We start from the raw sequence: 24,429 nt of genomic DNA on the forward strand, positions 1-24,429 counted from the left end.
ATTACTCCATCTCTACTCCTTCGGATGTATCATATTTTCGCAACCTTTGCAACCACATTTATCAATCTCTGAAGTAACTTTGGAAATGATTTCTCACGACCTCACCTGTATATGACGTTTAGTCAACCTAAATGGAAAACTGCTGAAAGATGCCGATATAACATATCTTTATCCTACGATTTTCCCACTTGGTCACTTAACTAGCAAAATGCTACCAACGTACGAAATGATAGAAAATAATACAACGGATATCGAGATGGCAGAAAATAATACAACGGATATCGAGATGGCAGAAAACAATCCAATTGATAGGGTCGTTGAGAGAACCCACCGTCCAAACACTGTAGTAACATTTTTAATGGCAACGTTAACTGTATCATTTTTGGTTGCTCTATTTTTGTACTTTTGGTTAGGAAGTGGGTTAAGTATCCAACTTGCAGCAGGCCTTATGGTATTTTGTCTGATGTTTGCACACGGTTTGTCCCCAGAGGGTGCTTTACATTTAGAATCACTCCCAGAGCTATCATATTTTCCTAGGTGTGTGTTAGCAGGTGTGGCTACCGCTTGTGCTTTCGACATAACCACAATAGCTGTGGTTGCTGTGTCCAATCAACATTAAAACCTGCAAATTTATTCCAATGATATCAATGCCCAGTCAAATTTGATTCAATTGACTCGGGAGCTGCGAAAAGAATGCCATTCAATGTAATTGACGGCTTCAGTCAATGGACATATATCAGTGTTCATTGAAACTTTTTCCTATCCCCTCGTGATCGAAAGTCAATAACATATTCTGGTTAAGTAACCAAGAGGTAGAAAAAAAGAGCAAGAAAACCAAAATCAAAACATTCTGAGATCTTTCACCTCAAATAGCGGTTCCTGGACGCATCCATATGTAGGTGGACAAGGAAATGCGTTAGGTTAATCACTTGCGTGTCCTAATGGGGACAGTGGCATTTCAGTAGTCACAGATTGCCTAATTAGGATGTATGTCTACTACTACTGGTCGCCCGCTATTACGTTAATGGTAATTAAAGAGTATTGCCCGATGTCGTATCATGAGAAATTTTGATGAAAGGCGATTAGAAAGCCGTCCGCCTCATTGCAAGCTGCTGAACTTGGCCATAAGATGAGTGTTGAACCTCATAAAGTGCACTTAGGTCAAGGACAAACTCGCTGATGTGAATATCTTGCATATGTTGGTGATAGTTTGTGGATTCTTTATTGTGTCTTTTGGAATAGTTAGTATGCATATATCTTACATAAGTGGTTCATTCAAGCAGCGAAATCCTCTGTAAGCAGATCAGCTATGCCGTCAATAAGACCATCAATGTCTTCAACGCGGATCCCACAACTTAGACTAATCAATTTTCTGTATTTGTACATCTTCAAATCAGCTCCAGACCGCTCAATACTACTAGCTACTTGTTTCATTAAATGTGCCCGTTTGACTTGGAGTTTGGTCAAGGCAAAAGCATGTTCCCATGCGGCTCCAGCATCCGCTACGTTCTCGTTCGCGTTCTCTGCTTCATTTTCATTTTCAAGAGTCAGCTCTCTTTCTTGAACCAAAGTAGCCAAATTAAATGCTTGGTTCCGTTCAAGAATCTTCATCAAGCTGTTCAGTTTCGATGTCAATTCCTGTGATATGGTTTCGGCTTCTGCTTTCACATATGCAACGCCTTCCTCGGCTGTTTCGGCTTCATTGAGCCCATACTTCTTTAAGATCTCACCAAGAGTAGCCAACAGTTCCTTATTCTGTTCCTTCTTCTCTTGTAAATCTTGTTTCAATTGTTGATGTTCCTTGGTCAATGTATCCAATTCTTTATCATAAGAATCAGATAGTGAATTCAACATCCCTCCAATCATCGCTGATAAATCTGTCATCAGAAGTTTCTTAATATTCAAATCATCGTCCTTACTAATGCTTTTAGCACTGTGAACAGGAACAATATACCCAAACTTATCTAAAGTTGGTGGATTGAACTGTTTACTTTCAATAATTGTCTTACCAATATCTTTAATCTTGCTTTCTTTCTTGTCATCACCGTTTCTTGTGAAATGTGTTTGGCCATTTGTCGTCTTCTTCAATACAGCTAAAGGAGTCGACGCTTTCATAGAAGTGTCGTCCACATACAACTTCTCCGTGTCTTCATCCTTTTCATCCAACAGGTTAAGTTGATCACGAAGTGCTTTGCCGATACCTGAACCGACCCCAGCGCCAATATTGTTTGAAAGTCTAGTCGGTCTTTCTTCCAGGTCTTCATCGTGTTGGATCGTAGTTCGTTGAGTATCAGGAGTTTCTGTAGCTGCATGACGATTCACTTGCAATGGGGTAGCAAGAATGCCACCACCGGCTGTGGCATCAGGAGGAGCCAGTCCGGGTAATGCAGAAGGATGAGGTGGATATGCCAATTGACTTAAATCTGGACCATCAATAACAGAATTGTTGCGATGGTACGATACATTCAGAGGTGGTGTAGGTACAAATGCTGGGGGGATTGATTCTTGTCTTTCTTGTGGATGTGTACCTAATAACGAAGCATTGACATTATTCGGAATGGAATCTGGAGGTACAACAGCAGACATTCTAGAGTTATTCACAGTGGTGTCATCAACCAATGACAAGTGAGCAGTGGATTGGTCATGGTCATTTGTTGAAAGTTGAAGTGGTTGAGCCGCCATTGCATGCAAAGGGTTATTAGGTGTGATATGGTCATGTCTATTCATGGGATGTAGTGGTTGATCAAATCCCTGGGCTAGCCTAAGTCCAGTTACCAACTGTCTAGCAGTTTCACCATGGATGTTTTCAAGATCATCACGAGCGCCATAATCCAATAAATATTGAACAAAATCAATACATTCAGATCTTGCAGCCAAATGAAGACAAGTGTCACCTTTTACATCTTGATGATTCAACACATTCTTAAGTAAATTCACTTGATTTGACATATTCTGGTTGGATAATGTTGTCAACTTGGCGAAAATAACATCCATATAATATGATAATGATTCTAACTTGGTTTTCACCTTGGCAAATTGACACAAGTAATGCAATGGTGTACGTCCATTAATATCAGTGTTAATAAGACAATATTCTAAATCATCTAAAACACGAGGAAAGTTTTTCAACTCATAACAGTTGTTAAAGGAAACGAGCTTTGATAAAGGGTTCAACCCAAAATTATTAACCACAATGGGGTTCGCCCGTTGGGAAAGAAGCAAAGAAACCATGTTAGCATCTCCAATAGAAGCTGCCCAATGTAATGGAGTGTGTCCTTCATCATCAATTGGATCATTTATGTCAAAGTCATATGGTGGATCATATATAAAATATGGAATCTGTCTTGTATCATCACTGAAGAATTGTAAGAGTTGTGCAGAATAGTTGTTTTCGGTGCTGGAGGGTTTTTTGGAAGCACCATTTTGCTGTTGTTGTTGCTGTTGTTGCATTGGATGTAACCCATTAATAGGTCTCATATTCATCAGAGATTGTCTGTTTAGTCGGGAATCAAAATCTCCATTTTTAGGTTGAAACCGTTCATCATTAGACAGTAATGAAGTATCGCTATCCCGAGCATAATTGTTCTTCTCAGACCAGGTGGTTTCTGCAGTTGACTGGGACCCACTAAGCTTAGTATGAGGTGCTTGCTGAGGATATTGTTGCAGATAGTAGGATGCTTGACTCGGTTGTTGAGTATTTTGGTTTTGAGGACGCATGTTAATGTTGGATTGGTAATGCTGTTGTTGCGGAAGCCCATTGCCGTTTCTCTGTTGAGGAAGAGGGTTGGTATACTGCTGCTGTTGTTGTTGTAGTTGATGATGGTTTGGGAATGCTGGAGGGGGGGCATTATGTACTTGACTATGTTGGCTAATATGGTAAGGAAGAGGTTGTCCATTTTGATGAGATACTTGTGGATGAGGTGGTGGTTGTTGTTGAGGAAGTCCCATAGGGCCCGAACCATATTGAAACTGGGAAGGATAAGAGTTCTGCATCGATTGCTGATGAACTTTATTGTTGTTATTAGCATTGCTATTGTTGTTGTTGAAGGAAGAAAATGGGTCAAATGAAGCTGCACCTTGACCTGTGATGCTATCTTCTCTCTTAGTTCTCTTGGAAGGAGTTATAACCACTGAATCGGTCTTTTTCTTCTTAACATATTTCCGTTTAACTGGAGTCCCATCTTTATTTAAAGGTTTTGCCTTACGCAGAAGTTTTAAATTAGGATCCGAAGAATCAAGCCATAACACAGGCATCATATCTTTTGAGCAACCATAAGCAAGAGCCAATTTTTGGGCATTTTCCAAGGGGATCCAAGTTCCCTGAAATCTTCCAAACCCACCCTGAATCTTTTCATGTTCACCGGTTTGAACTCCTCGTTCCAAAATCTTTGTTCTTCTGGCCTTTTGAATGTTGCAGCATTTAAGAATCTGGGTAGCATTCACCCAATCATCTTTCACTCTTCGCATAACAGGGTTCCCTGTTTCTGACTCACATTCATAAACATCGATCTAAATATAAGTTAGTAATGCTTCAACATCAAACGTACACAGATCACATCTCTGTATTATAAAGTGTTGTTGGGACGAGTTCTTTGACTTTGACTATGAAAACGCGTCAATATAGTCACCACTTAATTTAATATACATACGCCTGAATATGTAGCAAGAAACACCGACTGTTCGTCGTTGCTCATGTTCCCAATGTATTTAAGTCTATAATACACGGGGATATACCTCCGCTAGTTTTGATATGGTTCCAAGGTTGGAAAAGGTTCGAAGCTTAAAATACGATTCACCACTGTAGTGATCTTTTTTATAAGGTAAGGTAAGGGATGTATCTTTGTCAATTCCACACACCAGTAAGCGTTTAGAAAATGTTTCCTATGCTGATGTCCACCCACGACAAATAGCTAATCTCCAATAAGATATGCTGAGCTAAAAGTACACGGAATTAGAAGATAAAGGGTAGTTTTAGAAGGAGACTCTTGAACAAAATCTGCTACCTAAAAAACGGTCTTTTCGTTGCTTGGCCGCTTACGTACTTTATTACGTAAGAAAAGAGAAACAGACCACTGCCTAATTGGGACTTTTTTTAACCAACGACACTATTTTGAAGGAGAACTCAAATCATGCAATGCAATCCCAATCATGGCGCTCTCTCTATGCAGATATTCTATAGGCTCTTTTTCAAATGACAGCGTTCACCGTGGGAGACCTCTATAAAACTAATACCTTTCTTCCGGTGTTTTGTCTATTTGCAATATACTATCATAAAATCTCACTATACCCCAACTAGGAAACAGAAGTAGTACAAAGAGGAGTAAATGTGTTTGCTATGTCTGGCTTACGTAATTTATTATATCGGAGATTGTTTCAGATGACGCGTCTCAGACGACACACAGACAAGGTATGGTTCCTAGTCAGATGTCAAGAGCATAACAAGGTTGGGAGGTGCTGATTGTGAAGCCTAACATACACTCTATACGATAAAGGCGTAGCGTATACGTCTGCTATGTTAAATATCAGTTATATAATTAGAAACCCATCAGGTTCTGTGCAGCTTCGCTTCTCCCGGAACCTTAAAGTGAAACATCAGAAGCTTGTATTGTATATTACTGTACTGTATATGCTGTTTCACTGTAGTCTATTACTGTTCTTCTTCGGGATACATCCATGATAACTGTGCGTTGTTGATTGCATGTTTTGTAACATAATTCTGGAACCTTTTAAGCACATGAATCTTGTTCCATACATCACCATTATTATTACCTACTCCTGCATCAACCAATGGCATCCCCAATTGTTCTATAACACATCCACTTGCTAAATTACCACATATACCTGCAATCTTCCAGTCGTAACCACTCATTAGTAGCCCGACAACAAACCCACCACAGTACGCATTACCTCCTCCAGTCACATCAACTACTGCTTGAGTATCTTGAGCATCATGATACGCAGGAAGCATTCCCTTCCAATTAGAAGATGAAACATAGCACCCATGTGCTCCACATCGGATCACCACACCACTTCCCTCCTTCGTCATGTGACTTGTGAATGTAGATGCCAAAGATTCTAAGGCAGTAATGGATTCATTTATATCATTGTTCATGTCGAGACTGATCTCTTCAATGCCCGCTAACAAACAAGCTTCCTTGAGATTGGGAGAGAAAACATCTATGAGTCCTAATACTAATTCCTTCAACAGTTCAATGTTCTCGGGAATGCACACATCAGGAATTGGTTCGTAAATGTACACTGCTTCCCGATTGACTTGCCCAATATCATCGATGAAGTTGCGACATCTCTCTACGCTACAAAGTAAATGATACGACTTGGATCGACATAATCGTTGGTCATCCACCACATCTTCTGGTTCAATTCTCTTCTTATCGGTTTTGTAGTAAAAACCTCGGGTTTCCTGCTTATCGTACACATTCACTCCTCTTGTGGTCCTTCTTGTTTCATCAGTACGATACACCAACCCGCATTTCCAACTCTGCAACTCCTGCTCCACGCTCAGTGGGAAGTCGTATCCTTTATCTATTATGCCACAAATCTGTGGTGCTCGGGAGAAACCCGCAATAATCCGTGCCCCTACAATTGCATATGATCCACCGCCTCCAATCACATTGAGGTCGTCCTCTCGATCCCATTCAATTGGGTACTGGTTATCGTCAATGATAAACATCCCTAGAGAAGTGAAAAGCGGTGTAGAAACCGTCATGGTGTATAATAATAACAGGAATGATTATATTAACGACAGATAACTGAACTTAAATTTCTATCACTATAATGACTTTATGGACTGCATGTAGCTCTACATTTATCTATATAAAACTTCATTAATTCAATCGGCTTCCCCTTCCTTTAAATCTTCATTCTCTTCTTCCATAAAGTAGCCTTGGATGGTCCCGGCTGCAGCAACTGCACCCAATAATATCCAAGACAATTGCACCATGGAGATCTTCTCAGTGTACAGAATTATCCAACCCCAAACCATAGGTCCCACAAACCGCGCTAACGATACTAAACTCAAAGCTGTACCGTTAATAAATGCACTATACTTGGGATTGGAAGCTCTATGTAAGAGAACCATCAAGGAAGGGAATGTCAATGCACTCGCTAAGACCAATAGACCGGATAAGACATAAAGCAGAATTGTGCCTATGGCTTTTGGTTTTTCCCATGGTCCTTCGGGTGAAAGGAAAACCAAGTATGGTAGTACTGGGTATAGTATGGGAGGTAAAATGGTAATAAATCTGTAACTGGTGATCGTAGAAACATGTCTATCCAAATAAGGATATATAAAAATGACTGCTAATACACCAATTATACCTGTGGATGAAAGTAAAGTTCCAATTGAGTTACTCAGGAACCCAAACCCACCTGCTATATGGGTGGGGAAAGTGAGCTCATCTGATTTCAATTCTCCAGCAAGTAAAACTGGAAAAAACTCAGAATAGACAACAGTATGCAATGAACAAATAAAATTAGCAAAAATACACATGATAACGGGATGAGTGAAAACAGTTGAATTGAAGCCTTCCCTTTTATTGTTGCGTTCTCCTTGAATAATAGGAATAACTTCATTTGAAGAATAAGTCCTAACAATCGTTTCAGAGAGTCTTCTGGAAATAATGGGAACTAAGGCATCGATTTCATCATCATCACCGCTCTCTGATTCATTTCCGATTGAAATTGCATTTTCTTCATCGTATCTCAATGGTTCTTCTTCATCAGTGATCAGACCGTAAGCTGGTTCTGAAGATGATGGCACCAAAGGATCAATTGAAGTATCTTCTGGATAAATACCACGTCCTTGAGTTGAAAATGGAAACTCTCTGTGAATAGAGATTTGCCATGAACGTAAAGGAACATCATACCCCAACCGTCTTCGAATTCCATCACCAATTTGAAGTAAAATATCCTTTCTAGTTTTAAATTCAGGATGACTTTCCTCCAAGAATAAAGCACCTAAAATCATACTAGTCCATAAGAAGATAGCAACCACGACATTTGATAAGGCGTACGGATATTTATCCAAGAATTGATTGTAGAAATCATACAATGTAGAATTTGAGGTTAATTCCAAAGTATGGTCAATGCGAGGTTTAGATTTTGGTCTTGTTAGGTATTTGGAGCCTCCTAACATTGGACCAATTACACAACCCAAATTCCACAATAATGATAAGGAAGCGAAAGCTATAGCCTGATGTTTCCTTTGAGTAGCCACTTCTCCAATTGTTGTTCTTAACACTGGGATATTTCCATTTAATGCTCCGAGACATGAACGAGCGACAAGAGCCATATGATAGTTCTGAGAGAACCCAAAAAGTAACATCGATATAGACGTTCCCATTAACCCTGTAAGAAGAATAGGCTTACGACCAATCCGATCACTAAGTCTACCCCATTGAACACAGAAAACAAATTGGAAAAAGGAAAAGGAAGCAGCCAAGTAACCAGAATATGATGATATTTCAGAGTCATCTTTGGTAATACCAAAATCTCGAATCATGAAATATACATAGGGGAACATTGACGTGAATGCGATAGGCTCAGCAAAACGAATCATACTTATAACAATCATCTGCCATATTGGGAACCCTCTCATTTGTTCTCTAAAAGAGACTTTTGCATGATTCCCGTGGGTCATGTTGATAAACCTAAGTAACTGGACGTGATGTTTTGTGAAGATGGTAAATCAGATCTTGACCTTCCTTTCTTGATCTTAGTCTTGATCTTGGCCTTGATCTTATTATGTTGATCTTGAAGTTGAGCTTTTATAACAACGTTTGTACAAAGTAGCAAACTCTAATGAGTCAATTGGTTATTTTCTTTTTTGTATGAGTAACATTGCAAGATACACAACAACGAATGGATGTAAGGGAGTTGATTAGATGTACATGATCTAATCGTGTGTTGCCCATTGTCATGTTTGGTTTGTGTGCCTTTTTTTTTGATGCCACACCTTTTTGACATATAACTGACCACAGTCGTGTAAAGACGAGTCGTATATATATATATATATATACATAAATGTCTACGGAGGATGTTAGATGTATTTGATGATGATTTTTGACTTGTCTTGTAACTGGTAATCTGACTGGTATCCAACTCGTAGTAATAATTGTTGATAGAAGCTATAGGTAAACCAGAAGTGCCTACCCATTCCGTAGATAAAAATAGTTGACGTTACATTGGTAGTGCAAACTATCGTTCCAGTATGACTAATTTGCAATCGTCACGACGTACGTAAAATATAAATATCCTCCCAAACAGACACTGCTTCGTATATCTTTCGGTGTTTCAAATAGCCTACTACTAGTTTGGTGGTAAGACTCGACAGTTCAATTGGTTATAGTATAAGGAAGTCCGTCATTTTGGTGGATGCAACTACTTTAAATGCAAAAACGTCATTATATTGATTTAATTACGGAGAATACTGTGTTGTTACTTACCTCTCTACTTTTATTCATTTCTCTTTGAATTCAACTTGGGCTATCAACTGTTTGAGTATTTGGTTGTAAGAACTGATTAAATGTATTGTCTTTTTGGTCTCAATACTCGTAATACTTTTAATAAAAGTGTGCAAACATTCTCCAAAAAGTGAGTTTCCATATTGTCGGAATCCGTTTAAGACTGATTTTTTTCCAATGAAAACAAGTAATTGACAAAATATCAATTATCCCCTTATATCATACTACTAATGCTCTAGTTGGTGTACTATTGAACTTAAAGGTGGCAGACGGTACCCATGTATAATCACGTGATCATACATTGCTTTTGTAAGCAGCTTTTCAAGGGTTTTTTTTAAAGGCGCCCGCTTAGCACAGTGGTACTGCGTTGCACTCGTATCACGAAAAATGCAAAGATCGGCGGTTCGATTCCGCCAGCGGGCATTTTTTTTATCTTGATAAGAGTCTCTACCGTACTTACTAAACTACAACATCATTATTGAAAATCAACTCTATTGTTCAATTTTTAAATACAACTATCTTATGCATGCCTCGATAATGGAGGTGGAGGCGGTGGTGTAGAATTTTGAGATTGAGTTGCTGAATGGATATCGCGAGCTTTTGATCTGGCCAATTCTTCATTCATATATGCACTTAAGCCATCTGCCTTAATCACCGAATGTTTCTTTCTGCGTGAAGTTCGTAAGATTTCGTTACCTATATCAACAGGCGGGCCAACGGAAGACTTATGAGGAGATTTTGGGGGCCCACCATGGGATTGCAATTCAAGTTCTTTTTGGTGTGCCATGGGGTTAATAGCTTTTGATTCGTCAAATGGCATAGTATCCACAGTTTTCTCATCAGCGATATTATTGTCATCATTGTTTACAAATAAAGTATCTTCATCTAATGGAGCAGGAATATTGTCGAATTTCCCCATAACTTCAGGAATTCTATGTAAGAATCCATAACCAACATCACATCCAAGTATACCTTTATTTTGGCCCCACGATCTTGATAATTCAACTGAAACTGGTCTCAAAATGTCGTAATCATGATTATATACAAAGAGAGTCACAGGTACCGTTTCTTTCTGGGTCTTTGCTTGGTGATAATTGTAGTAACTCAGAATAACTCTGGAGAAAAGAGCTTCTCCACCTCCATTCAATAAACCATTGGAATCTTCAGCAAACGCAGATTCACACCCGATCACATAATCTGAATAGGGTACCAATTGGGCTCTGAAAGCAGGTGAGCCTTGATGGGTCCTTAGTATTCTCCAAACATGTGTGGCAGTACTCACATGTTGACTCTGAACAACAAACCCAATCTGAGCAAAAATATTCTTGTATAATTTGGTGATTGAGTCATCAGGGTTAAAAGGAGCGTTATTGTTGTTATTATTATATTTGAATCCAACAGTATCAATATCATCGTCCACTGCTTTGTATTCTGCTAAAGGTACTTTGACCAACCGTATAGTCCCACCCTTTGCATTCCACACTTCTAAGGTGACCACTTTATCTGTGACAGTGCACTTGGCCAACTCAGTAGCCAATTGGTCAAAATCAATCAGTCCAACTTGTTCCTGAGTATATTGACCCCCACCATAACTAATGCTGCCGTCTTCGCCTATCTTATACAGATGCTGAGATAACGAAGGATAACTCATAGGCAATTCATGATTGTTCACTTTGACAATGTAATCAAACCATGCTTCCAATCCTAATCTAGCACCGATAGAATGTGGAGAAACCTGGACCACCCGAAGGCCATAACCATTGTTGTTCATTTTCAAGGTGTTTTTGAAGTACGAATCATCTCTTCCATCCAAACTTGCACCCGTGGCAGTCTCTACTAATCTTTTAGCAAACGAAAACATAAAGTGTCAGACCGGCTTACCAATTGTGTAAAGGTGTAGTGGTGTTGATGATGTAGTGCTGTTTCTTCGCACTCATTTTTGACCACAGTTTGTACCTGATTTTATTACTCTATCTTGATGTAACACTGGTGCAACATTATGACACTGCTACAATACCTGATCGTAATCAAACCCAATATTCTATTAATACACTATAAAAAAACAAAAGAAACGAAACACTATAACCAAATAAAAACAAGCGCGGTAGCCAAAGGGCGATATGAAGACATGAGGGCATGAGATTCGAAGGAGATGCATAACTTAGAATCCTCCAGTGAAGGCTAAAGCCCAAGTTCTAGACAAGCCATTATCTAAGTAATCATTGGTCCAAGAACTAGAGTTAAAGAAACTATAACTCGTTTCATGGTCAAATAATGCTTGGTTGATCTTTAAGATCCCTTTCCAACTAATATCTGACTTGGAAAAGAAGGTAGAAACTTGAGTATCCCATTCTTCTTGAACAAATGTAGAACCTCTAACCATACCAGATGCTGGAGTAATTGGTAGCATATGAATACCATGAACATATTCTGGATGTTCTGCAGGTGTGCCAAAATATGTGGTATAAGCCATCTTGTTGTCAAAGAGAATACCAGAAACTTTGTTTGGCAACATAACCGATGGAACTACCGTGTTATCATCTGAAAGAAGCATATACATATTCAATGATCTGGCCATAATGGATATCATCAAGTCTCCTCTGGATTCCATTGATTTATCTCCAATCACTCTACCCCACAATTTCATGCCATAAGCAAAATTGTAATCTTCTGATGACGATTCTTCATTTCTACCATCACCAGAAACAAACAATCCACCAGCCCAAGAATGACCATGGAACCAATCAAACATTCTTGAAACGGGGAAGTAAGAATCACTATGCGAAGGGTTGGCAACATCTCTAACCAAAGAGTTCACCCAATCCTTATTGTCTTCGGCCCATGTTCCACCTTGTTGGGCATCCACATACCCAACAACAGCAGCAGCATGAATAAAATAACCATAATGGAAATGGTGATCATTATAGTACCCTGAACCAAAGTCTTCAGTGGGTCCGGCAGTAGAAGTGACACCACCAAATCTTGTGTCATGCATTAAAGGATAATATTGTGCATTGGAAGTGAATGTTGAAAAAGCTTGCTTCATGGCTGCCAAAACAGTAGCACTTGCGTCTTGATCCTTAATAATTTCATTGATAACATATAAAATGTAAGCATATTTGTCAATGACCTTACCAGAGAAGTAGTTTGAATGATAGGAAGCAACAGTAGATTGGATATCTACGTTAATTTCACTGGTAGCTGTTTCCACTAATAAATCCATTTGTTCTTTGGTAAAGACTAAGTTGCTTGAACCTGGGATCCATGGGAGGAATTGGAGATCTGTGTTCAATGTTTCAGCCATGGTAACAGTATTAGTTAAAATAGCCGTCATTCTTCCCTTGGTGGTAGATTCAAGAGTGATATCAGTAAGAGTACCAGAGGACAGCAACGACTCCAAATGGTGAGGAAGAAGGAACACCAATGGAGAATTGTGGGCAGATATACCACGTGTTTGATATTCGAAAGAATATGTTGCTGAAGATCCACCACTTGCATTACCAGTGAGATCAATACTAGTGGTATACAAACCAGCTGACATGTCGTAGTAAGCTTCTTGAGCGGTACTATCAGGTGCAACGGCAGCTTGAAGAATAAGGCCATCGATACTTGTAGATGCAGTCAAGGTGGTGTAAGAAATCGAGAAACCAAAGTCAGATCTCTTCTTAGATGTCAAACTACCTGATGGATCAGTGACATATAATAACCATTCTATACCAGTAGACAATGTTACTCTGTATTTCAAAGTGTTAGAAGTTATGATAGCAGATGAAACTGAGACAACATTAGTGAAACCGTACACTGAATTGATTTCAACGATTAGTGAACCATGGTAAATTGCTGTAACGAAACCCATTCCTTGGACCAATGGAGCTTCGATATAGTCGGTAGGGTTGCATGAAGATTCTGGTGAGATGATCACAGTTGCAGACATATCCAACATATCAACAAGTCCTAAATGATTATTACTGCTGGTTAACGAAGTAGCCGAAAATACCATTTCTGCATTCAAAATTGGGTTGAAGAAATAAGATGGAACTCCTGGATTGTTGGTATCAATTGAACCAAAAACTCTATCATCGATTACCGTATGTTGAACACCTAACCCGTAGTAATTAGTTTGGTCCCACCATACTCCGTAAGGATAAGTCCAAACCATTTGGTCTTGACTTCCAAGGAATAAGTTGACGTAAAATTTATTTGTTTCGTATGGAGTACCTCCGTTATCAACACAAGTAGGAATGTTAACACCAACTTGGCCGGCACCAAAAACAGAATCTGGAGCACTATTGTCAACAGCAGCAAACAAGTCCCCCGAGTAATCATTGTTATAGTTTTCAGCATAAACAGTGAATTCAGAAGGATTAGAAGTAGGTGAACTTGATGAAGGTAATTCACTTGATGATGAAGTTAATTCACTTGATGATGAAGTTAATTCACTTGATGATGAAGTTAATTCACTTGATGATGAAGGAAGGCTTGAAGCTGATACGCTTAAAGATAATGAAGCTGAAATACTTTCTGATGCACTCGAAGAGGCTTCAGAAGAGCTTACTGCTGAATAGTAACTCGAAGCTGCCATACTTGAGTTGTAATAACCTGAGCTGCTCCATTGCGATGAATAACCACTTAGACTGGAATCTGAGAAACGTGTTGAGGTAACCAAGGTTGTGATTGACGATGCAAGCCCTGTAGAAGTGACTTTGTAAGTTGATGAACCACTAGATATGGTATAAGTCTTGGTTGTAACAGCAGTTGATTGGGAAGCAGAAGGTGTAGTTAAATCAGAAGAATGAAAAGATGTGGAACTTGGGAATACACTAAGCGAAGATCCCTCTGAGATGTCATAGCTTGAGGATAAACTTGTTGGCACAGTCGTAGCAGCAGTGGTATTGAAGCTAATGGTGATTGAAGTAGTACCACCTGATTCAGTAGCCCTTGTTACTGGATTTTGTTGTGTTGTATCTAAGCTAACTTCTGAAGTAAACGTTGAAGCAGGTAAGACTGTGGTGGTAGCAGTATAAAGCGTAGAAGTCACAGTTGGGACTGTAGTAAGATCCAAGTATGAAATGACTTCAGCATCTTTGGAAGTAATGATTGGACCAGCTGAAAACGTAGTGTTGAATGAAGACTTATTCCTGGTAGCAACAATAGATGTAGCAGCGATTGAATTTGTAGCAGCGATATTGCTTGTAGATTTGGAATCAACAATTGTTGATTCACTATAAAAACCAGTAGTAGTTTTTATACTGGTAATTTCAGCACTTGTAACATATGTTGTAGGATACGTAGTGGCATAATAAGTCGTGTAACACTTCAGCAGTGAACAGGTTAAAGATGAAGCTGTGGTTGTTGTGGTGTAGCCAACTGTGTAGAATACAGCATTCTTTTCTGTGGTGGTAAATGTTTTTGGAGTCGATATCGTATTAGTGGCACATGATGTAGTAGCAGCAGTAGTCACAATATTATCAGTCACATAAATCGTAGAGGTCAGTTGTGACTGGTCACCAAGGGGTGCATATACAAATTTAATTTCTATTCCTGAGGAGACATCAGAAGGATTTTCAGCTAAGATGTTATCTATCTGTTTAGTAAAGCAAGGGGGGTATACATAATTTGTAACTGTATGGGTGAAAGTTTCATCTGTAGAACTACTCCTGCCTGAGTAGTTTATGTTCGCAGCCAGAACCAATTTTGCGGCAACAAGTGCAAGAACTGGTAGGAAAAACTTCATAATGAAAGTAATGAGTTTATCAAAAACTCTTGTTTAGCTAATAAGGAACGTGGATAAGGAAATGGTAAGAAAGTGGTAAGTAAATGGATAATTTTGGTGAACTACCTATTTGTATATATATACTTATTTATATGTATTTTTTTATATGTATAACTTGTCATAATTAAAACCGTTCTTAGTTTCCTAGCTAGCCACTCGTAACAATGGACAATAAATTTTATAAAACAGGCTTAATAAGATCGCATGCATAATAGTAAACCCACATTCGCGGAACACGAAGGTTACTTACAAACATTACACGCATAGGTAACCTTTTAAATGCAAATGCAAGTAGCAGTAGAGGTGGTGGATATAGATGTAGATAGTGTATTAGTATTGGTGTATGTCCTTGTAACGTACAACTATATGGAAGGACTTTATGATAACTACTTGGTTCAGTTTATTCAACCGCGATTTGGAGTTAATGCTGGTTATGATGACTGCATGCATCTGGCAAACAAACACCTAAGAACAACGTCAAATGGTGCCAACATCTGTAAGTCAAATAAAAATATAGATAGTCACAGAGCATTGTGCTACTATTCTTTTGTCTTCCAACATTTGTGCGTGCAATAAGTATTAGTGTCTGCTTTTAAGTATTCTTACGTATTGTCGTAGCGTTCACCAAGAGGGCATATATTAAGGCTGAAAAATATCTCAAAGTGCGTCATCATAAATAATATTTATCTGCATTCAGATGCATGCAAGATTCCATAACACCACTACAATTATTTCTGGACCAATCGATACGTTTAGCATTCCACTTGTCTTTGGATCTTACGGATCTATCTACTACCAGCATATTATTATATATTACAATTGATACTACACCCGCTCTCTTTTCCTTAGTAATTAATATTAAAGTATTCTTTCGCTTGGGAAAATAAATGTTCTCCATACCATTGTATACAGGCTTTCAAATCCCGGTAGTAGTTTAATTGTTATTATTTAGCCAGCCATGGCGCACATCATGAGTTGGTGTCTGGGTGTCTTAGTTGAAACAGAACAACTTGACGAATTACAGAAGGTTTAACCTTTATGACTATGTAATTTGATGCGTTCAGTTATGATTCATTGTCAGATCTACATACTCTGATCTTAAAAATATACCTCATAGAAGGTTAGTCTTATGGAAGTCATTTGAAGTGAAGCATTTGCCAGAGCTCACACTCATGATATTTAAGGGCATTTAAGTTTTACTATATTAAAGTGAAGCAAGCAACGGTATTGTAGATCTTCATCAATGCTACAATAATAGAGTCCACAAAGAACAATGTCAAGCGTGTTATTATCTGTAAAAATATGACTTTCTAAGCACAAATTATTATCTTTCACGACGGTGGCTGGTTGGTAAAAATGTAACGGAAAAATAACATTCAAGGTAATTGTTGGTTCATCACAATCATGTAGTGATGATTGATGGCGCAATTACACAGATCAAGCTATTGAATGACGACCATGTACAGCGTTTCTTTAGAACCAGCTTTGTAGGATCTGTGCCAGTCCCTATATATCGTCACTTGGACGTGGTTCAAGATGGCGAAAATCAGCATCTGTATGTAATATACTTTGACCAGTAAAGTTGATGGGAGCATGAGACATGATCTGTTCATATATTCGACTACGTATACTCTTGGTAAATGCAGTGCTTATTGCTTTTATCGTTACGTGAGCATATGTGTCCGAGATGGACAAATCAATTCGTTATTTCCTGTAAACTAGGAAGAATATATGATAAAAGTCTTGCACTTTTTGGCTCAGTCAACTTACTACGCAGTAAAGCAGTCAAGACTTCTACTCCAAATTTGGCAATCTTAGAGATTGCACCTGTCAAATTCTTCTTCTATTATGTCAATGCCATTTCCATGTGGAATGTAATTGTATTTCACTTGATCCACTCTGTTTGCAAGCAATCAATGCTTTCGGATATAAGGAAAAATGTGCCTCAAATTCGGAGATCTGTTGCCTATGACGTTTATGGTAGCGTAAAAACATGATTCGCGGCAATAAGGAACATCACTATGCTAAGATTTAACTATACTTACATTGAATAGAATGAATACAAAAAAAACATTTTATTACTCATACCAGAAGAGATAACCTAAATAGTCAAGACATCATCATTTTGTCTTGCTTATAAAATACCTGAAACTACACCTTCGTAGATTTTTTTTCCTAAACAAAAATATTCATAGTCGTAACCGAAATACAGGCTGCGAAACACAGTTAACCTTAATAGAACAAAAAAACATTAACTCGAAAACCAAAGACTTATATAGAAATTAAGCACCTTGAGCAGCTGGTGCCCTGGTAGCCTTAGTCAAAGGAGTTTGAATTGCAGCTCTCAATCTGTATTCAGCAAAGGATCTAAAGGAATTACCAGGGACCTTGGCGAACTTAGTGGCAGGAGGAACCACTTGAGTAGACTTGATCTTGGTGACCAATTGTCTTGACTTGAGAAGTGCTCTGGAGTAGTACATTATTCGGGATTACAGAACGAAGTTGGGATGACTGATTAATTACGAAAAATTTAAATCCAACTCTCTAAACTATGAAGTGTACATCTAAAACTTGAGGTGGATTTGAAGGTCTTTTAAATCAAAAAAAATTAGAAGCTGTGGAGCATTTGCTAAGGAGGGGTTAGCGGGTGAGAAAGAAAAAAAAAGCATGCCATGTGGAACGGTGTAGCGCATACAGTCTTATTAAGATGCTCTTAATGGCGGGAGAAGGTAACCTTGTCATACACAATATTGCGCTACGTAGATGGACAAGCGGCTTAAGTGAAAATTTTTATTCAACAGTGAGGAATCGCTTTGTGCGCATACCGGATTTTCCAATGGGAAGATAACCACCACAATAGGGTGACAATCGCCTACTTAAAAGAAAAGATGAGGGGACTAAAACCATCGGACTTTAAACGCCATTACCCCCATTGAAGGAACCCTTATTCCGCTCAATTTTACATATTCTAGTGGTGCGGGTCAATAATATAGGCACTTTCTCAATATCGGAAGCAGTACAATTTATGCAAACAGCGTTACGTTGCTGTATATCCGTTGGCCCATTGTAGTTACTTTCGGTCATAAGCATGAAGTGATAGAAACTCACGTGTAATTGTTTGAATTTATCTGTCATTGCTTGATATGGCAAGAGGGGTATCCTCTGTGTTGCTTAGATAGTACTATGATTGGTTGGAGATAAACCATTTCGAGATAGCGTAGTCACTTTCCTAATGCAGAAAGCGACGACTCAAGTGCAATGCTATTGATTACTTCAGCATTTGCTAAGTTTTTTTCCGGACATTGAAGTCCGCTAGCAGTGGACACTTTTTCCGCGCGAGTCATTATACAGGAATAGTGGGAAATAATGCGATGGAATTAGTCATTGAGGGGTAGTGTACTTCGGGGCAAAGGATTTATTTGGACCAAAGGTTAATTATTAGGCATCAAGGAAGTAGAATAATGGAATCAAGCCTTACTTACCCCGGGACTTCATGAGCTACATAGTACATCTGTACAAGAAGCAAGAAGCAAGAGTAGGAGCCTAAAAAGGGAAACATTTGATGATCATTTCATCCTCAGTGAAAAGAATATACAAACTGTAAAATTCTCTTATTTATCAAAACATGACTCAAGCATTTGATTTTTTGCCTTGAATGTAGATAATGATACAGAACCGGTCATTGGTCAATTTCTATCGAATCAAAGGTGATTAGCACCTCCGTTTTAGGTTTCTTCCAGTAAGAAAAAACGAGGAACAATAGTTCTCAACGAGTCATGTCCTTCATATTGTTCGGACTTTTCCCAACACAATAACCCCCAAACCAAACGAAATCCATCAACTCCTTTATGGCGATATTAACTAACCAATAAGTACAGGGAGTGGCTTGAATCCTCGGCTGTAATACCTGTCTAAATAGGAGATAAACCCATACAGTGAGTGACATCAATCTTCCAGCAGAATGACTCAAATATGGGACCGGAAGCTTCTATAGAGAGGAAATGCTTAACCGTACTACAATTTAACTTGGTTTAGGCCCTCTGGCGATACAACATACATTATTGAAATTAGAAACCATGAGGCATTTGAGTCCATTCAATTAGTCGTAGTACTTTTTACTCAGCATCAACTGCCCATTCACTCAGCTCCACTCAATTCAATGCAATTCAATTCTGTAGACGCAGCAAGCAATGATAACTGTGTTTTCGACGATTATGTACTTCCATTCTAGTTTATTATCGCTCAATACTACTACTGAACCTTCTCCAGTTATTTGTAAATTGTATGTAATAATTGTTCTCCAAATCACTGACCCCATCATACCATACCGGAATGCTTATAGTGTACAACGGCTGACATGGTTACATAGATCCCAACTCCGAAACAGGCGCTATTGTATAGGATTCCTACCTTTACCATTAAATGTTCCTAGGCCGAGCGGTTGTTTTTTCGGGGGTATAAATATTCGCCCATTCTCCCACCTTTTGGAAAAACCTTAACTCTTGATTCCATTTTCTTCATTAATTAAGTGTAGTGTGGTTAGCTGGAAACCATAGTAGATAATCACACAACTAATTGTCCAGACTTCCTTATAACCAGCCATGAGTAAGGAGGAAAAGATCAATCAAATGAGAAGGGACCTGACAGTTCTTGGTCCCATGAACAAGATCTTAGTGGCCAATAGAGGTGAAATTCCTATTCGGATCTTTAGAACAGCACATGAATTATCAATGCAAACAGTGGCCATCTATTCTCATGAAGATCGTTTGTCAATGCATCGTTTGAAAGCTGATGAATCATATGTTATTGGTAAAAAGGGTCAATTCCTGCCAGTCCAAGCATATTTGCAAATTGATGAAATCATCAACATAGCTAAAAAACATAATGTTAACATGATCCATCCAGGTTATGGTTTCCTTTCTGAAAACTCTGAATTTGCTCGTAAAGTTGAAGAAAATGGAATTGTCTGGATTGGTCCAAATTACAAGACCATTGATAACGTTGGTGACAAGGTTTCAGCAAGAACTTTGGCTCTCCAAAATGATGTGCCAGTTGTCCCAGGTACTCCAGGTCCAATTGATAGTGTGGAAGAAGCCGTTGCCTTTGTTGAACAATATGGTTTCCCCGTAATTATTAAGGCCGCTTTTGGTGGTGGTGGTAGAGGTATGCGTGTTGTCCGTGAAGGTGATGACATTGCCGATGCCTTCACTAGAGCTACATCTGAAGCCAAGACCGCCTTTGGTAATGGTACATGTTTTATTGAACGGTTTTTGGATAGACCAAAGCATATTGAAGTCCAATTATTGGCTGACAACTACGGTAATGTTATCCATTTATTTGAACGTGATTGTTCTGTTCAAAGACGTCATCAAAAAGTTGTTGAAATTGCCCCTGCAAAGAACTTGCCCGTTCACGTAAGAGATGCAATCTTAACTGATGCAGTTAAGTTGGCTCAAGCTGCCAAATACCGCAATGCTGGTACTGCAGAATTCCTTGTTGATGAACAAAACCGTCACTACTTTATTGAAATCAACCCAAGAATTCAAGTTGAACACACTATTACTGAAGAAATTACAGGTGTTGATATTGTTGCTGCCCAAATCCAAATCGCTGCTGGTGCATCGTTGGAACAATTGGGTCTTTTACAAGATAAAATCACGACTAGAGGGTTTGCAATCCAATGTCGTATTACCACAGAAGACCCCGCTCGTAATTTCCAACCAGATACTGGTAAAATTGAGGTTTACAGATCCTCAGGTGGTAACGGTGTTCGTTTAGATGGTGGTAATGGTTTTGCAGGTTCAGTTATTTCCCCCCATTATGATTCTATGTTGGTTAAATGCAGTTGCAGTGGTTCAACTTACGAGATTGCCCGTCGGAAGATGTTAAGATCTTTAATTGAATTTAGAATTAGAGGTGTTCATACAAACATTCCCTTCCTTTTAACACTTTTGACGAACGAAACCTTTATTAAGGGTGAATGCTGGACTACTTTTATAGATGATACCCCTTCATTGTTCCAAATGATCTCTTCTCAAAACAGAGCCACTAAATTGTTGAACTACTTGGGTGATTTAGTTGTCAATGGTTCTTCTATCAAGGGTCAAGCTGGTTTCCCTAAGTTAGATACTGATGCTCAAATCCCTCTTATTCACGATCCTAAGACTGGCGAAGTTATTGACGTGGACAACGCTGCTCCTCCATCTGGTTGGAGACAAGTTCTTCTTAAGGAAGGCCCTGAGGAATTTGCTCGTCAAGTTAGAAAGTTCCAAGGTACTTTGATCACCGATACTACTTGGAGAGATGCGCATCAATCATTGTTGGCCACAAGAGTTAGAACAATTGATTTGTTAAACATTGCTCCAACAACTGCTCACGCTCTTTCTGGTGCCTTCTCCTTAGAATGTTGGGGTGGTGCCACTTTTGATGTTGCTATGCGTTTCCTTTACGAAGATCCATGGCAGCGTTTGCGTCAACTCCGTAAGATTGTTCCAAACATTCCATTCCAAATGCTTTTACGTGGTGCTAACGGTGTTGCATATTCTTCTCTTCCAGACAATGCAATTGACCATTTCGTTGCTCAAGCTAAAGAAACTGGTGTTGATATCTTTAGAGTTTTCGATGCCTTGAATGATTTGGACCAATTGAAAGTTGGAATGGATGCCGTTAAGAAAGCTGGTGGAGTGGTTGAAGCTACCATTTGTTACTCTGGTGACATGTTGACCCCAGGTAAGAAGTACAACTTGGAGTACTATTTGGAAGTAGCTGACAAGATTGTTGCCATGGGAACCCATTTCCTTGGTATTAAGGATATGGCTGGTACTTTGAAGCCTAAGGCAGCAGAATTACTTGTTGGCTCAATTAGAGCTAAATACCCCGACTTGCCTATCCATGTTCACACTCATGACTCCGCAGGTACAGGTGTGGCTTCCATGACTGCAGCTGCTAAGGCAGGTGCTGATGTTGTTGATGCTGCATCCAACTCTATGTCTGGTATGACGTCTCAACCTTCCATCAGTGCTATCTTGGCTTCTTTGGAAGGTGAAGTTTCTACAGGCTTGAACCCTGAATTGGTTAGAGAAGTTGATAACTACTGGGGTGCAATGAGATTGTTATATTCTTGTTTCGAAGCTGACTTGAAGGGTCCTGATCCAGAAGTTTATCAACACGAAATTCCTGGTGGTCAATTGACTAACCTTTTATTCCAAGCCCAACAATTAGGTTTAGGTGCCAAGTGGGTTGCTACTAAAGAAAACTATAAGATTGCAAATCAATTATTAGGTGATATCGTCAAGGTCACACCAACATCAAAGGTTGTTGGAGATTTGGCCCAATTTATGGTCACGAATAACTTGTCAAAGGAAGATGTTGTAAACTTGGCAGGTGAGTTGGACTTCCCAGATTCTGTTTTGGACTTTATGGAAGGTCTTATGGGTACTCCATACGGTGGATTCCCAGAACCTTTACGGACTAAGATGTTGGGTAACAAGAGAGCAAAGTTAACAGAGAGACCTGGGTTGAACTTACCTCCTGTTCAATTCAATGCCATTAAGGAAGAGTTATATTCCAAATATGGTACCAGCATCACTGAAAACGATATTGCATCTTATGTTATGTACCCTAAGGTGTTTGAAGATTTCCGTAAGTTGCTTCACAAGTATGGTGATTTGTCTATCTTGCCAACTAGATTCTTCCTCAAGCCTCCACGGATTGGTGAAGAAATCTCTGTTGACATTGAACAAGGGAAGACTTTGATCATCAAATTGTTGGCAATTGGTGAAATCAACCACACCACTGGTTTCAGAGAAGTATTCTTTGAATTGAATGGTGAAATGCGTTCTGTTAACATTGAAGATAAGACTATCCAAGTTGACGTCAAGTCACATCCAAAGGCTCACTTACCTAACGAAGTTGGTGCTCCAATGGCTGGTGTTATCATTGAAGTTAAGACCAAGGAGAAGCATGATATTCGTAAGGGTGAACCAATTGCTGTTCTTTCAGCTATGAAGATGGAAATGGTGATCAGTGCTCCTTGTGATGGTGTCGTTGGTGAGATTGTCGTTAAGGAAGGTGAACCAGTTGATGCTCTTGATTTGATCACAACTATTTTGTTACCATGAACATAAGTATACTTTCATTTCTTTCTTTCTATTGAGGTTAATTACTTTATTTATATGATAAATTTATTATAATTATTGCGACATATTTAATTGTAAGGTGTAGAATAAAGAGATTATTACCCCCAAACCCGAAGACCGTATACGTCACGTGACCAATTTGTGGTGAGAAATTTGCTCTGAGAAACTGTTCGGAACGGAACAGTACAGTACAAAACAGACTAATCTACGACTTATTAGTATGACCGATAGCATTGCTCAAAGTGGTAACTTAGACTTACCCACGAGATGGGAAGTGGAGCTTGAATTTGTCCAATCACTCGCTAACATTCCGTACCTTTCATATTTGGCACAGAACCACTATCTTAGTGATCCACATTTCATCAACTATCTAGAATACTTGCAATACTGGAGCCAACCCAATTACGCCAAATACATCGTATATCCCAACTGTTTACATGTGCTACAATTGCTTACGAACGAGGAGTTCCGGAGACTGTTGGTGAATCCCGATTTCACCGGTCAGCTTATGAACGACATGGTCAATCGATGGATGGGACAACAGGAGACTCGTAAAGGAGGAGATTTGAAGGAAGGAGACACGCTGGAGAGGGAAGACACACTGGAAAAGAAAAAAGAGGACATTGCCTCTACTACACAAATTTGAGGAATAAACCGTTGGAAATGAAATACGACTATGATGTAATGATTTTACACGATAGCCTTATTTCAAGTTTACGACCAGAGAATGAGGGAATTGATTTTCAAGAAGGCAGCGTTTTGAAGGATGTTTGGAATTTGACGCATAGTTAACGTTCTCACACACATTTACCTGTGGAAGATATTGACTGCATCAAGGTGCCTCTAGATACTAGTAGCAACAAAGCCCCAAAGAGATTCAATATTAATATGCGTATATTTGTATTGAAAGTACATTGCTGCTGACACTGACGATTACTAATAGGTGGGGTTACTCAGTGAGGCAATAGAATTTCGCGACAAGGCTTACAATAATTTTTTATTGCCATAGCCTTGAAACACCATGGGGTAATGGAAA

General features: G+C 39.0%; 7 protein-coding genes and 1 non-coding gene across 8 annotated transcripts; 2 read left to right on the top strand and 6 right to left on the bottom strand.

Annotated features, from left to right (window-relative positions):
* Positions 1-1,275: 1,275 nt before the first annotated feature.
* On the bottom strand, positions 1,276-4,694 carry SWI4 (SBF complex DNA-binding subunit; the record flags this gene model as incomplete). The annotated part of the gene is made up of 2 exons (XM_043192370.1): positions 1,276-4,509; positions 4,650-4,694. The coding sequence occupies 2 exons, from the start codon at positions 4,692-4,694 to the stop codon at positions 1,276-1,278; spliced, it is 3,279 nt and encodes a 1,092-aa protein (XP_043048034.1).
* A 953-nt stretch (positions 4,695-5,647) lies between these two features.
* Positions 5,648-6,727, bottom strand: MAK32 (Mak32p; the record flags this gene model as incomplete). Its single annotated transcript, XM_043192371.1, has 1 exon — positions 5,648-6,727. The coding sequence occupies one exon, from the start codon at positions 6,725-6,727 to the stop codon at positions 5,648-5,650; it is 1,080 nt and encodes a 359-aa protein (XP_043048035.1).
* Positions 6,728-6,850: 123 nt separating this feature from the next.
* Positions 6,851-8,659, bottom strand: KQ657_001580 (uncharacterized protein; the record flags this gene model as incomplete). Its single annotated transcript, XM_043192372.1, has 1 exon — positions 6,851-8,659. One exon carries the CDS (start codon positions 8,657-8,659, stop codon positions 6,851-6,853), a length of 1,809 nt encoding a protein of 602 aa, XP_043048036.1.
* Positions 8,660-9,824: 1,165 nt separating this feature from the next.
* On the top strand, positions 9,825-9,905 carry KQ657_001581. Its single transcript has one exon. It is a non-coding gene; the product is annotated as a tRNA-Thr (tRNA).
* A 97-nt stretch (positions 9,906-10,002) lies between these two features.
* KQ657_001582 (uncharacterized protein) lies at positions 10,003-11,343 on the bottom strand (the record flags this gene model as incomplete). The annotated part of the gene is made up of 1 exon (XM_043192373.1): positions 10,003-11,343. One exon carries the CDS (start codon positions 11,341-11,343, stop codon positions 10,003-10,005), a length of 1,341 nt encoding a protein of 446 aa, XP_043048037.1.
* A 300-nt stretch (positions 11,344-11,643) lies between these two features.
* ENG1 (endo-1,3(4)-beta-glucanase) lies at positions 11,644-15,377 on the bottom strand (the record flags this gene model as incomplete). Its single annotated transcript, XM_043192374.1, has 2 exons — positions 11,644-15,050; positions 15,371-15,377. The coding sequence occupies 2 exons, from the start codon at positions 15,375-15,377 to the stop codon at positions 11,644-11,646; spliced, it is 3,414 nt and encodes a 1,137-aa protein (XP_043048038.1).
* A 2,160-nt stretch (positions 15,378-17,537) lies between these two features.
* KQ657_001584 (uncharacterized protein) lies at positions 17,538-17,997 on the bottom strand (the record flags this gene model as incomplete). The annotated part of the gene is made up of 2 exons (XM_043192375.1): positions 17,538-17,721; positions 17,990-17,997. The coding sequence occupies 2 exons, from the start codon at positions 17,995-17,997 to the stop codon at positions 17,538-17,540; spliced, it is 192 nt and encodes a 63-aa protein (XP_043048039.1).
* A 1,859-nt stretch (positions 17,998-19,856) lies between these two features.
* Positions 19,857-23,375, top strand: PYC2 (pyruvate carboxylase 2; the record flags this gene model as incomplete). The annotated part of the gene is made up of 1 exon (XM_043192376.1): positions 19,857-23,375. The coding sequence occupies one exon, from the start codon at positions 19,857-19,859 to the stop codon at positions 23,373-23,375; it is 3,519 nt and encodes a 1,172-aa protein (XP_043048040.1).
* Between the last annotated feature and the right edge of the window lie 1,054 nt (positions 23,376-24,429).

Source organism: Scheffersomyces spartinae (assembly GCF_019049425.1).
Source record: "Scheffersomyces spartinae strain ARV_011 chromosome Unknown scaffold_17, whole genome shotgun sequence".
NCBI lineage: Eukaryota > Fungi > Ascomycota > Pichiomycetes > Serinales > Debaryomycetaceae > Lizanozyma > Lizanozyma spartinae.